The 13,897-nt window shown below is 53.5% G+C and overlaps 2 protein-coding genes across 2 annotated transcripts; one reads left to right on the top strand and one right to left on the bottom strand.

Annotated features, from left to right (window-relative positions):
* Positions 1-7: 7 nt before the first annotated feature.
* On the bottom strand, positions 8-3,350 carry LOC138812526 (kallikrein-2-like). Its single transcript, XM_070000462.1, has 5 exons — positions 3,287-3,350; positions 2,512-2,671; positions 1,242-1,546; positions 998-1,137; positions 8-175 (listed from the first exon to the last, which is right to left on the bottom strand). Exons 1-5 carry the CDS (start codon positions 3,330-3,332, stop codon positions 20-22), a joined length of 807 nt encoding a protein of 268 aa, XP_069856563.1. The 5' UTR covers positions 3,333-3,350; the 3' UTR covers positions 8-19.
* Positions 3,351-9,961: 6,611 nt separating this feature from the next.
* LOC138812525 (kallikrein-1-like) lies at positions 9,962-13,521 on the top strand. The gene is made up of 5 exons (XM_070000461.1): positions 9,962-10,028; positions 11,215-11,374; positions 12,366-12,673; positions 12,755-12,891; positions 13,321-13,521. Exons 1-5 carry the CDS (start codon positions 9,983-9,985, stop codon positions 13,474-13,476), a joined length of 807 nt encoding a protein of 268 aa, XP_069856562.1. The 5' UTR covers positions 9,962-9,982; the 3' UTR covers positions 13,477-13,521.
* The last annotated feature ends 376 nt before the right edge of the window (positions 13,522-13,897 follow it).

Raw genomic sequence — 13,897 nt, 5'->3', positions numbered from 1 at the left:
TGAACGGGCAAGGTGGGACTTAGGGATTGGCCTCCATGGTGTCTATGATCCACTTCACATAAGATTGCACTCGTGTGAAGATGCCAGGGTAGCCAAAGACGCCACACTTGGAAAGGCCCCAAGACGCTACCCCTTGTATCACGCCATTGCAGACCAACGGCCCTCCAGAGTCACCCTGGGAGGTGGGGGGGGGGAGACACACAGAGAGAGAGAGAGAGAGAGAGAGAGAGAGAGTACACTTTCAGACATTGCCCCTCCAGAGCAAGAAGATGGGGTTCTGGCAGAGGGTCCTCCTCATTGGGAGGAGACATCAAAACCCAGCTCCTAGCCAGGCGCCGGTGGCTCATGCCTGTAATCCTAGCTACTCAGGAGGCTAAGATCTGAAGATCATGGTTGAAAGCCAGCCTGGGCAGGAAAGTCAGTGAGGCTCTTATTGCCAATGAACCACCAGAAAACCGGAAGTGGGGCTGTAACTCAAAGTGGTAGCAAAAAAAGAGGTCAGGGACAGGGCCTGTGTTCAAGCCCCACAACTGACTAAAAACAAACAAAAAACCCCAACCGGGCTCCGTTAGAGATGGGGGAGCCTCCAGCCCCTGCCTCCCTGCAGTCTGGTCCCCACACTACCACGAGAGGGCGCCAGAGAGCCCAGAGCTGGGCCTTGCCCTGCCTGGGCCCCTACTCATCTTCTCTGCCCCTTCTGCCCCCTGCCCCAGTCGTGCGGCCCCCAGCTGCCCCTTGCCCTCTGGCCCTCTCCCTGGGCACCCAGGCCTGCGGTGCCTCCTTTCCACTCTTTGCTTCTTCCCTGCCCCTTAACTGTCACCCCCTGAATTGCTCCATGTCTGTGGTGAGCTCCCTGTGTTAACATCAGAATGGATCAGGACCTGGGACAGCACCGTGAGTGTGACCAGTACTGGTGATGTGTTGGATGGAGGGGTGGGGCAGTGAGGTGTGCCAGGGATGGGGTAGGTGGGTGCTGAGGACATGAGGGGCGGCCTACCACGCAGGGGCCTCCACCCTCCTTCTGGAAGCCTCCGGCGCAGATCATGGTGTCCGTCACCTTGCTGCTGTAGATGTGTGTGCACCACTGGTTACTGAGGAGCTGCAGCTCTACGCACTGCAGTTTGTATGTTTGTACGTCTGCAGGGTGGGGAGGAAAAGGGTTGTGGGCACCTAGAAGGCTATTTTGTCCCTCTATCCCCCTCCCCCCTCCACCGCTGAGCGAGGGTCTGGGAGGCGCTTACACGTGTCCGGGCCCTGCTTGATGCTGCCCCAGCCGGACATGGTGCACACGGTCCCCTCGGCCGGCCTGAAGAGCGGCAGCTCCAGGAATTGCACCCTGCTGGTCATCCTGGCGGGGTGCAGCAGGCGCAGCAGCATCAGGTCGTGGCTGGGGTCCTGGCTGGGGTCCTGGCTGTGGTCTAGGGTGTAGTTGTTTACCAGACTCATGTTGTACTGCGGGTGAGGGAAGCTGGCATTGACGGGGATGTGCTGACCCTCTTCTGCAATGTCCAGGAGGTTGGTGCCACCCAGCCAGGCAGTGTAATTGCTATGGGAAATGGATGGAGGGGGTGAGGCTGGAGGAGGAGCTGGGGTAGGGGCCTCACCGGGGTGTAGAGGGGTCCCAAGGAGAGACCGAGAGGAAGTGAGCGAGAAACAGAGGGAGGGGGGAAGGAAGGACACAGCTGAGGAAATCAAGTCAGCGTGAGGGTGGTGGGGAGGGGTGGGGGGCTAACAGGAAGGGGAGAGGAGGGTGTGAAAGGCACAAAGAGATAAACAGAGGTACAGAGGTGGAGGGTGGGGGAGCAGGAAGGAGGGGGGTGAGGAGACAAAGGGCATGTGAGAGACACAGCAGGAGAAGGGAGGGGAAGAGCAGGGCAAAGGGAGGGAGGGGAGGGGTGAGGGAGGAGGAGCAGGGCCTGAGCTGCTCAGCTGCAGCCAGACTGGACTGAGGGCTTCCTAGCATGTGGGGCTTGGCCTGAAGTCCTAGGTGGGGTCCCCCCCTTGGACGCCCTCCTTCCCTCTCCTTCCTCCTCCCTCTTCTTCCTCCCCCAGGCTTCCCTGGGGACGTTTATTCTTTTCTCTGGGGTCCCTCTTGGGCCCATCCTGGGAACCTGGCCAGTGGAGATGGAAAAACAGACCTAGAGGGAGATAGATGGGCATGGACCGGGAGGGGGGCTGGATGCAGGGAAGGCCACATGTAGCAACATGGCTAGGAGACACGGACACAGACAGACAGATGGGTGATGTTGAGATGGGGAAAGGAGGAGAGACAGAAATGGAAGCACAGTGGTAGAAAGACCCAGGCAGAGCCAGATCCCAAAGGGACCCGGAGAGGCAGCGAGGAGGAGAGGCGCGTGAGGCCCAGGCATGGTCCTAGAGATGGTCCTGGACTGTAGCTGCTTCTCCCAGGCCACGGGGCTTGGCCTGTCCCCTCCCTCAGGTGCTGGGCCCCCGATGAGGCTATCCAGGCAAAGCCAGCCCTCTAGTCCCCCTTTCCCAGGCCCCACTCACTCTTGGATGCAGTGGGCAGCTGTGAGCACCCACTGGGGGTTCACCAGGACGCCCCCACACTTGATCTTCCCTGAGTGGACTAGAACCACCTGCCATGGCTGGGAGTGTTTCAGGCATTCCCAGCCTCTGACGATCCTGGACTGGATGTGGGGCGTGGCACCTGGGGGCCCAGAAGGGATCAGGGAGTGGGAGAGCCACACTGTGACTGGAGGTCAGGGGTTGGAGCGAGGGCTGCTGGGAAGAGGGGACGGTTGGGGGGCACTTGGTTTTGCAGACCTCAGTGGGGAGGGCTTGCGATGGGGAGGGCAGGGATTTGCCTGGGCTTGTGGGGTGGGATTCTGAATGGACTCCAAGTTCAGGATAGAGTTGAAGGCTGAGCAGGACCCCAGACGTCACCATGGCAACATGGGAATTCCTCAGTTCCTGTGACTCTCCTCAGGAGCCCAGGTCCACATGGGGATACTCTGGGTTCCAGAATATTCCTCTGAACAGAGGGAGTTGTTAAAAGAGTTGGGGGACTCCAACTCTTAGCACAGGGAGAGGAGAAAGTTCCATGGCAAGTGGGAAGAGAGCCGGGGCCTGGTGATGGGATGAGGACCGCCAAGGTTCCAGCATGTGGAGAGACTAGGGAAGGACTTCTGGGGGAGCCTGAGAGTGGGGGAAGTGGCTGGAGACCAGGCTGGGGAGGTGGGCAGGAGAGGGCTAGACTTCTGGAAAGTAGGGGCCCTGGGACCACAGGGAACCTTCCCTCCCTCACTCTCTCCCTCCGGCTTACCTGACCTTCCCAGGGACAGAGCCCAGCACAGGACCAGCACCCACATGGCCGTGGCTGTGTCCGTGGACAGTCAGGTGCTGAGCTGAGAGCTGGGGAGACTTTTTAAAAGCTTTTATCCTTTGTGGGCCCCTCCTCTGCTGCCCTGGCTGCGTAGAAGCTGGCTGAGGCTCTGCCCAGGTTCTGGGTGTGGACACCCCCCTCGGGCATCAATGTCATGAAGGGCACAAAGAAATGAGGCACACCTGGTATCTCCAGGGCACTCCTCACACTGGAGGCTTTCCCAGAGGCGAAGCCCCAGGGGGACAGAGACTGTGATCGCTGCCAGCCAGGGAACATATCTCTGAGAGCTGCCTGAGACAAAGCACCTTGGTACCCCCTCCAATACTTGCACTGAAGCTGTGAGATGCTCCCATCCCTGTACCTCACAGAGTCAAAGCACAAGGCCTTTATCTTTTCACCCCATTCTTGAAATATAGTGTCATAGATTCTCAACAAGTGGGTAATTCCAGTTGTTTCTGCAAAACTAGATCATGTGCTCTAGCTGCATGAGAACTCCATAGCGTCTTCTTTGAAATTACCTAGAATGAGGGGCTGGGAAGGTGGCTCGGTGGTCGAGTGCTTGCCTCACATGCATGAGACCTTGGGTTCGATTCCTCAGCACCACATAAGCAGAAAAAAGTCAGAAGTGGTGCTGTGGCTCAAGTGGTAGAGTGCTCACCTTGAGCTGAAGAGCTGAGGCACGGTGCCCAGGCCCGGAATTCAGGCTCCACAAATGACAAAAAAAAAAAAAAAAAAAAGGGAAAAATTACCTAGGATGAGGAGCAAGACCAGAGTGCATGCAGATACTAACAAGTGGAGGCCAGGAAGATGGGGGTAAAAGTGTGGGATATTTCTGCCTGGGAGTCTGAGCTTTATCTCCCTATAGGTGATTGATGGTGTGTGGAGTGATGAGTCTGAGGCCCTGGGTCCCATCTCCACAACTGTCCATCTCCACAACTCAGCCCCAGCCCAGTTCAACCCAACCCAACTCAACTCACCAAAGCCAGCCTCACACCAATCAACCCAACTCAACTCATTCATCACAATGCACCCCACTCAATTGTATAAAACTCAATTCACCTCAACTGAACACCATCTGATCCAATGCCAACAGGACAACTCCAGCTCAAGCCAAATTTACCAACTCCCAGCTCAACCTAACCCAACCCAATTTAACCTAACCCAACCCAACCCACTTAACCCAATCTAACTGAACTTAATCTACATTAGCCCAACCCAGCCCAAACCCAACTTAACCTAACACATCCCAACCCAACTAACACAATTGAATCCAACTCAACCTAACTTAACCCAACCTAACCTAACCCAACCAACCAGCCCAATACAACTTAACCCAATGTTACCAAACTCAGCCTAACTTAACCCAACCCAACCTAACTTAATCCAACCCAACCCAATCTAACCTAACCTATTCTAAGCTAAACCAATACTAACTCACGTCTTACACATACAAACACCAAACTATAAACATCCATAAGTGAAGTGATAGAAATTAGAGTCAAAGAAGGGCCTCATGGAAGGCTGAGATCCAGAAGATAGTGGTTCAAGTCCAGGCCTGAAAGAAAGTGTGTAACTTTTGGACTTTTGGTCCATTACTTCTTGAGTCCATGATATCCACACAAAATCTGCACCTTCTTCTGCCATCATAAGGAACTGGGCCTAGAACCGGGGTGAGGCTAGAGGACACAGATCAGATGGATGATGAGTGTTGGGGTAGGAACTGTGAATTGTCTGTAGGAAAGGCGGAACACGCACACTGCGTGGCTCCGGGAGGAAGGTCTTCACCAGCCTCTCATGTTTTTTATTACTTCAGAGCAGCAGCAGGAGCAGCAACAGCAACCATCTAACGTATTTGTTGTTGTCTATCAAGAAGGCGTGGCAGCAAGTGTCTTACAAATGGTGTGCCTACTAGAACAGCTGTGTTTAAAGTTCGGCATGGTAAACACAATGTGTCCCTTATAACAGACGTAATGTTTAACGTCCAGTATGATGGTATAATATGTTCCTACAGGCACAACTTGTTTGTGCTCAGGAAACAAAGATACTATCTTCTACTTGGAGAGATAGGAGGCAAGGATGTGCAGCCTCCTCTCCTTGTAAGATGGAGGATTTTCCAGCCGAGGTGCCTTCTCCCGTAGAACTCACCACTGTGTAGACAGAATCCTCCCCCATTGTTCTGATCTTCCTATAGGATTCAGAGGTGAGAGGGAATTAATTAAGGAAGACGTTGCAGGAAATGAAATAACTGTTAAGTAATGAGGTAGAGATTCTAAAAAAGAACCACACAGAAATCTTAGAAATAGGAGAGTGGAAGATGCCCTTTTCCCCACATCTCCATGAGTCTTAGATAAAGCATCCGGCTTCCTCCTTCTACTGACAGAGCAGGAAAACACTTGAGAATTGTGGATTCTCCAGAATCGTGAATCGTCCAGAAAAAAAAAAATCCAAGAAACTTCACCATCAAACTGTACCTTAAGGGACTTAACAACATCTATAGAATATTTTACCCAACAACTGTAGGGTGCATCTTTTTTGTTTTTCTCAACAGCCCATAGACCTCCTCTGAACCAAATCACATTTTAGGACATAAAGCAAAGTTTGAAATAATTTCCTGTGTCTTTTGACAGGTCAGAATGGAAGTAGAAATCAATAAAGAAAAGTCACAGAAACTACATATGTAGGTGAGACTGAACAGCGTCTTTTAGAAAATTATCACTGGGGCAAGAATGCAATTGCAATCATGCTATTCAGTAGACACTACGGGAAAAATGACCTATGTGACTTATGGGCAGGGATGGGAGGGGAAAAACTGGGGGAAAGCAAAGGAAGGGGTGACATTGTTAGAAAAACTGTACTCATTACCCACTTATGAAATGGTAACTTCTCTGTACAACACCTCTATAACAACAATAAAATTGTATATAAGAAGGATTAAGGTTGAAACACTTCTTTTGATTAAAATAGAAGGTAGTTACAAAAACCATCAGTGGGTTATTTTAGAAATAAAGGAAGAGATGTAAAAAATTTCCACAGAATCAAACATGAATGAATAGACAGCTTAGCAGAATCTAAGTCCTAAGTTTGTGCAGTTTAGAGTTTGTGCAGTACTAAGAGCACAATTTTGAGCTACAAGTGCCTACATTAAAAAAAATCAGGTGGCTCAGTGGTAGAGTGCTTGCCTCGCATGCATGAGGCCCTGGGTTCAATTCCTCAGCACCACATAAGCAGAAAAAGCCAGAGGTGGTGCTGTGGCTCAAGTGGTAAAGAGCTAAAGAGCTGAGGGACAGCGCGCAGGCCCAGAGTTCAGGCCCCACAACCGACCCTAAAAAAAAAAATCAGAGTGGTTCACAAATAACCTATTGATGAACTTTACGGTCTTACAGAAAGAACAAACACAGTATTAGTAGATGGGAAAAATCAAAAAAAGAGAAGGATAAAAATTAACCAAATGAGGAAAGAACAACATAAGAAGTCAATGAGATTTGATTCTTTGAAAACATAATCAATATTGGAAAAAAATGTAACCAGATGAACCAAGGAAAGAGACTGAAAATACGTCAGAAAAACAGTTCACATAAGTACCTTGCCCTCCATGTCTGCGGAACTCAACCAATCAGATATGGCCTTATAAACAAAAGAAAAAAATAGTTTTCTGGGAGAAGAAAGAATTCTTCCTCAAGCAGGGCGCTGGTGGTTCACACCTGTCATCTTAGCTACTCACGAGGCTGAGATCTAAGGATTGTGATTCAAAGCCAGCCCAGACAGAAAACTCCATGAGACTCTTTTTTTTTGGGGGGGGGAGGGTCCGGTCGTGGGGCCTGAACTCTGGGCCTGGGCGCTGTCCCTCAGCTCTTCAGCTCAAGGCTAGCGCTCTACCACTTGAGCCCCAGCTCCACTTCCGGCTCATGCCTCAGGCATGCAAGGCAAGCGCTCTACCACTGAGCCACCTTCCCAGCCCAGTCCATGAGACTCTTATCTCCAATAAACCACTCAGAAAACTGGAAGTGGTGCTGTGGCTCAAGTGGTAGAGTGCTTGCCTTGAGCTGTAGAACTGAGGGACAGCGCCCAGGCCCAGAGTTCAAGCCTCACATCCAACCAAAAGAAAAAAATCTTCTTCCTCATGTCTGAAACACACATCACCTATCTATATTTTGCAACTTAGAGTGATGCTACAGGGGCGGAATTTTTGGGGGTAAGCTTTCTGAACTAGTTTTGGGGTTTCAGTCTGGTGTTGGGTTCTTTAATTTGGTTGAGTTAGGTGACTCAGTTTTCTGTAACATCAGCACTGAAAACCAATGACAAACATGGAGACATACACAATATTACCACGGGGAGAGTCCTAATGAACAAGAGGCAAAATCCAGAAGGTCACATGTAGAAAACATTGTGAAATAGATATTTTTAACATTAATAATTACAATGAGATAAGACAGTAGCTCCTAATTGTTCTGGCCAACATGGAGAGAAGGAAGACAGATGAGTTCAGAGCTTCAGAATCCGGCTCAATGGCATAAAGAGTTAAAGTTTCTGTGTATGTCCTGAAGAAAACATTCCAGTTTCATAGACATGGGGCTGAGGTTGCTGGAAATCAAACCCAGAATCTTATATTTCAGTGCCTGGATGGCAACGGACAACATCACTTTTGCTGCTAAGGTGAAGGCACTGTTGGGAACTGGACTGAAGGCATATGGAAGACACAGATGGTAAGAAGCGAATGGAGGAGGTCTGGGATAGAAGATGGAGTTGTCCTACCAAAGATCTTGAGGCAGGTGCATGTAGCCTGTATCTGACAGGCTATGGGACACACTTGGCCTTTATCTTGGGCCCTCCAGGAAGCTGGGCTGTCTTGATTTATGTAATTCCAATTTATGTAATTCCAATTATGTGTGGGGGGAAACCTGGTGATGGGAAATTTTCTTTAACAGTAAGTAAGAAGAGTTTCTGTCTGGAATAATCCAGAAGGAGCCAGCAAGATCCAGCTTTTCTTGAGCACCCAGCTTTGTTTTCTGCCTCTCATCTCCAGCTCCAGCTGGCAGTGCCCAACTGTTTGCGGAGAACTCTTGAAGAGTTTGAGATTTTATTGACTTGCAAACAAATCAGGTAACATCCCATGGTCTGAGAGACACAGGTGGAGCACAACAGATACTGGGTCCAGAGGCTTTCCCGCTCCTGGCACAGTGGGCACTGTGGCATTGCTGACTACGTGTTTCCCCTCTCAGCCCCAGGTCAAATAGAGACCAGAAGCTTCCAGGAAGATTTCGCATGTACAACAACTTACCCCAGTGGTGAGGCATCAGAGATGAAGAGTCGTTCATCTTACAAGGGAAGGAGGCAGCGAGCAGCCCTGTCCAGGATTTCTCCTGCTGAGAGATAGTATCTTGCTGTCTGGAGCACAAACAAATTAGATCTGAAGGAATACCTCATGCCATTATACTGGACATTAAACATTGTGTCTGTTATAAGGGACACATTGTGTTTATCGTCCTGAACTTTAAACACAGCTGTTCTCCTAGGCACACCATTTCTAAGACCACTTGCTAAGTCTCTTTGGTAGCCCACAACAAATACATCATCATCATCATCATCATCATCATCATCATCATCATCATCATCATCATCATCATCATTTGTTATTGTTGTTGTTGTGATTGCTCTGAAGTCATAGAGAAGCAGGAGAGGCTGCTGGAGACTCTCTCCATGCAACATGCGTGTTCCACCTTTCCCTACAGGATAACTCCCTCGTCCTTTCTTAATGACCCTTGCCCATCTGATCTGTGTCCTCAGCCCCACCAGGTTCCAGGTTCACTTCTCTATGACTGCAGGAGGAAGATGGGGGCTTGATATGGACATGCAAAATGTGCCCTTGTGTTGAAGCGTGTGTGTGTGTGTGTGTGTGTGTGTGTGTGTGTGTGTGTGTGTGTGTGTGTGTATGTGTTGCTGGGCTTCAAGGAGACAGAGTGCCATGAACCACAGTGTAGAGAGTGGGGACCCATAGGAGGAAGCCACCAGGGTCCCATGTTCTGTGGTGTTGCATAGCGCCCTGTGTTGGGCAGGCTGGGCTCTGTGTGGCCAGATGTAGCTGATAGGATGGTGCTGGGTCTATAGGCATGAGCCATCATTCCCTGCCTTCAAGACAGGGGAGTAGAGGGTTTCATCACGGTGGATCCCACGTGGGCCCCACCAAGGGAAGCTTGGATCCATCTCAACTCCACAGGATAAAGGAAATGAGAGCCCTGGCTGCCTGTTTGAGGGGACTTGGGGCGGGGGTGGAGCCTTACTTGGAGCTTTGTGTGTGTGTATGTGAGTGTGAGTGTGTATGTGAGTGTGTGTGTGTGTGTGTGTGTGTGTGTGTGTGTGTGTGTTGGTTAATCCTCCACCCTCTGTGTCCTCCCCTGCCTGGCCTTTATTGCTCTACAGACCAGAGCAAGGCCTGGCCTGGGCGGACCCTGGACAGGGCCTGCAGACAACTGGTCCTTCCTCCATGGTGGGGAGGGAATGGGGGCGACATTGGCCTCCAGAGTAGGGGTGGGGCCTGGCCAGCACCAGGGAGGGGTGGGACTCTGAGGGACAATGAGGGCCTTTAAAGGTTCCACAAGGTTCCCAGTTCCTAGCCTGCCCCTGGATGCCTCTGCCATCATGTGGCTCCTGGTTCTGTGCCTCATCCTGTTTCTGGGGGGGACTGGTGAGAGCGTGGGGGGCCTGTGGGAGGGGGCTGAGGTCCTGGATCCAGCATCTTCACTCCTGTAAGTCTTTCTCATCTACTCGAGACTACAGCCCACAGACCACCCTAGACCATCACCCTCCTCCCTCCTCCCCCCCAGGGCTCCTCTGCCCTGGAACCTTCTCCTCTCCCCAGCCAGTAGCAAAAGGGAGGGCTTGGGCCATCTGTCTGTCTCTTAGGGGTTCACCAATGCTTCCAAGGAAGCCCTAACCCTGGATCCACTGCCACCCCTGATTTTCCTGTGACCCTTGAGCCTGCGGCTCCCTCAAATCTCAGCACACCCAGTGTCTTTCCCACCCCAGCGGTGTCTTCTGCAGGCTGACGTCACCTCGTCTCTGACATCCCACAATCCAGCGGACCATCCTGCTCCCCACACTAACTGGCGGGGATCACCAGAAGGCTCCCCATCTTGCATGGGGGAGTGCCCAAATATCCTCCCTGTCTCACGCTCTGCTCCATGCAGAGCCCCAATCTCCCCCAGCCAACACCCCCAGACCCTCCTTCCTTCTACAACTCATCCTCCACAAGCTGCAGCTCTCTCCACCTGCGTACTGCGTCTGCACAGCTCTGGTTTTCTGGGATCCAGCCAGGGCCTCCTGCTGGCCTCCTAGGCACCCCAACATGTGATTCCAACTTCCTCCTCTCCTGTCTCCTTGGTGGTGGGGCCTGACTCAACCTCATTCTCTGTGCTTGTCTGAGAATGCCCTCAAGTTTCTCCAGTGCTCAGGCCATGAACCCTATCTCCCCGAGCAGCGCCCCTCGCCCTCCCCCTCAGGACCCCTGCTCATGTGCCACCATCCCAACCACTGTTTGTTCTCATGGCCCCATCACCCCGACATGACCCCTCCAGGACCCCTTCCCAGCCTTGGCCCTGCTCTTGCCCTTGCCCTTTGACCTGGGAGCCCCAAATTCTAACTGTCCCTGCCTAGCTGACCACTTCTAGCCCAATCCGGAGACCCACATCCCAGATGCTGTGATGGCATCATCTGCCCAGGCTCCTGGGTCTCATCTCCCACTCAGGACCAGCTGCCCCCGACCCTCAGATCTCTCCTGAGACCTGGGGCTGCATCCCCACGTGCCCAGCCCAGGCCCTGCACCTTCTTCCCGCGTCAAATCTTGAACCCAGGTCTCCGCTGACCCTTTGCAGGTGCTGCGCCCCATGTCCAGTCACGGATCATCGGAGGCTCAGAGTGTGAAAAACAGTCCCAGCCCTGGCAGGTGGCCGTGTACAATTTTAACAGAATCCAGTGTGGGGGTGTCCTGTTGAACTCCCAGTGGGTGCTGACGGCTGCCCACTGCTTCAGCGAGTGAGTAGGAGCCTGTGGCCGGGGGAGGAAGGCAGCCCCGCTCCAGGAGAAAGCAGCCAGGGACTTTCCAGAACCCCTCAGGCCAGGCTGGGGGCTGGGGGGCTAGGGAGGGCCTGCAGGGGTGCTGGACAGTGAGAGGGAGCGCTGGGTGGACCCCCTGTCTATGTCCCCCACCCCCGTGTCCGCCTCTGTCTCTCCATGGTATCCTTGGGCGTCTGTCTTCCTTTCTGTCCCCATCTCTCTTGGGTGTGGTGTCCCTGCCTCTGTCCCCCCTATGTCTCTGGGTCTCTGCCTCACTTGTCCTCCTCCTCCTTCTTTGCTGACCACACTCCCAGCGTGGACCCCTGGGCACCCCTGAGAAAAGGAAAGGCTGTTCTTCAACTGTGTGAGAGGGAAGGTTTTCCCTCTGTTCCCCCTATCCCTTCTGTCTACCTTGCAGAGCCTCAGGGGAGTCTGGAGCTGGGTGAGAGCAACTGAGGGAAGAGGAAGGAGAGGGAAGAGAGTGGAGTAGGGGTGCAGGAGCAGGGCGCTGGAGGAGGGGACAGGCCTTGGGCTTCAGGCCAGGCCCTGCCTGCTGGGAAGCCCTCAGCCCAGTCCCAGCTGTAGTTGGGCAGCTTGGGCCCTGGCCCTCCTCCCCTCACCCCTCCCCTCCCTCTGCTGTCCTCTTCCCCTCCCTTCTCCTCCTCTGTCTCTTTCATGGCCTCTGTCTTGTCTCCTTCTCATCCCCTCCTTCCTGCCCCCTAGATTCCCACTGTCCCCCTCTGCCTCTCACCCTCCACCACTGTACCTCTATCTTCTATCTCTGCCTTTCCCACCCTTCCTCGCCTTCTGTTTTTCCCCTAGCTGACTCAACTTCCCTAGTGATGTCCATGTCCTTCTCCTCCGTTTCTCTGCCTCTGTCTCGTTGGGACCATTGTACCCCCTGCCCTGGGGTCCCTGCCCCGGCTCCCCCTCCATCTTTACTCCCTCCATTCCCCTCCCCCACCCCCAGCAATTACCAGGTCTGGCTGGGTCGTCACAACCTGTTTTCAGATGAGGCCACGGCTCAATTCGTCCACGTCAGCGGCAGCTTCCCGCACCCAGGCTTCAACATGAGCTATACTGAAATACACCACCGTGTTCCAGGACTGGACTACAGCCACGACTTGATGCTCCTCCGCCTGAAGGAGCAGGTCCAGTTCACTGATGCTGTGAAGCCCGCCGTCATGCCCACCCAGGAAGCAGAGATAGGCATGAGCTGCATTACCTCCGGATGGGGCAGCATCACCACTGGAGGGAGCATTCTGGATACACATGATTGTAAGCCAGCCTTGGGGTATGAGGGAGGGTGGAAACGCCCTGGTGGGGGAACTAACAGCCATTTTTGCACCCTGGCCACAGTCAAGTTCCCAGATGACCTCCAGTGCCTGGAGGTACAGCTTCTGCCGAGAGAAGATTGTGAAAAAGCGCACCCCCAGGAAGTGACGGAGTTCATGCTGTGTGCAGGGAGCTTGAAAGATGCCGTAGACACCTGTTTGGTAAGCAGCACCGCCGTGGGGTCTCTGTGACTTCTCCATCATGGTCTGACCTTTCAGCCCTCTGGGGTGGGCTGGGACAGGAGATTCAGATTCCGAACTGGGGTCTAGGCATAGCTCCCACCCCCCAGTGCCTCTCTTCCTAAACCCCCATCCTGGCAAAACACTGCAACCCCCTTCCACATCACAGTGTCCCCTGTGGCTTGTGTGTTCTGCCTGGTCCCAGATAGCTTCCTGGGGGTGGGGGTGGGGAGAAGGGGGCTGGGAGATGAGTTGGGAGGGGAGGGCCACCCAGCTGCTCTGGCCTCTCCAGCTGGACCCTGTTGCCTTCCCCTGGGGATCTCCATCCCCACACCTCCCGCCCTGTGTTGGAACCCTATCTTCGGGCCTGGTCCACAGACCTTTCTCACTGTCTTTGATTCCTGTTCCCAGGGAGACTCGGGGGGCCCTCTGGTCTGCAATGGGGTGCTGCAAGGCATCATGTCCTGGGGTATGATCCCCTGTGGTGTCCCGCAGAGCCCGCCCTTGTTCACCAACATTTTCAAGTACAAGCAATGGATAGAGGACACTATGACCAACAACCCCTGAACGCTACCTTCTCCCCACTCCTAGTAAAGCCAAATACGCATCACACCAGTGTCTCCTGTCTTTGTCTGGCTTTCACACCCTTGCCCATCCAGTGGATTGCAGTCTGCCCTGGCCAGGGGCAGGCAGGTGGGGAAGGGCACAGGGCTGTGCCGATGTGGACTACCAAAGGGGAAACCGAGCCTGGGACCCTTGGGGCCAGCCGAGGACGCCCTTGGGGTCTGGAGGTGCTGGGCGGATGGAGGGAGGGGAAGTGAAAGGGGGCGGAGTGTTGACAGCAAGCCACGCCCCCGGGGAGGGGCCTGCTCCCTGGACCAGGCTGTGGACAGGAACAGATGGTAGCTTGGGGGCATGGCCTAAGCTGGCACAGGGCAGGGCTAGGCATGTGGGCGTGGCTGGAGTGCCTGCACGGGGCGTGTCCGGG

Source organism: Dipodomys merriami, unplaced genomic scaffold, assembly GCF_024711535.1.
Source record: "Dipodomys merriami isolate MVZ:Mamm:240054 unplaced genomic scaffold, mDipMer1.0.p SCAF_57, whole genome shotgun sequence".
NCBI lineage: Eukaryota > Metazoa > Chordata > Mammalia > Rodentia > Heteromyidae > Dipodomys > Dipodomys merriami.
Note: the sequence above shows the minus strand (reverse complement) of the source record. Positions and strands in the feature narration are given on the sequence as shown.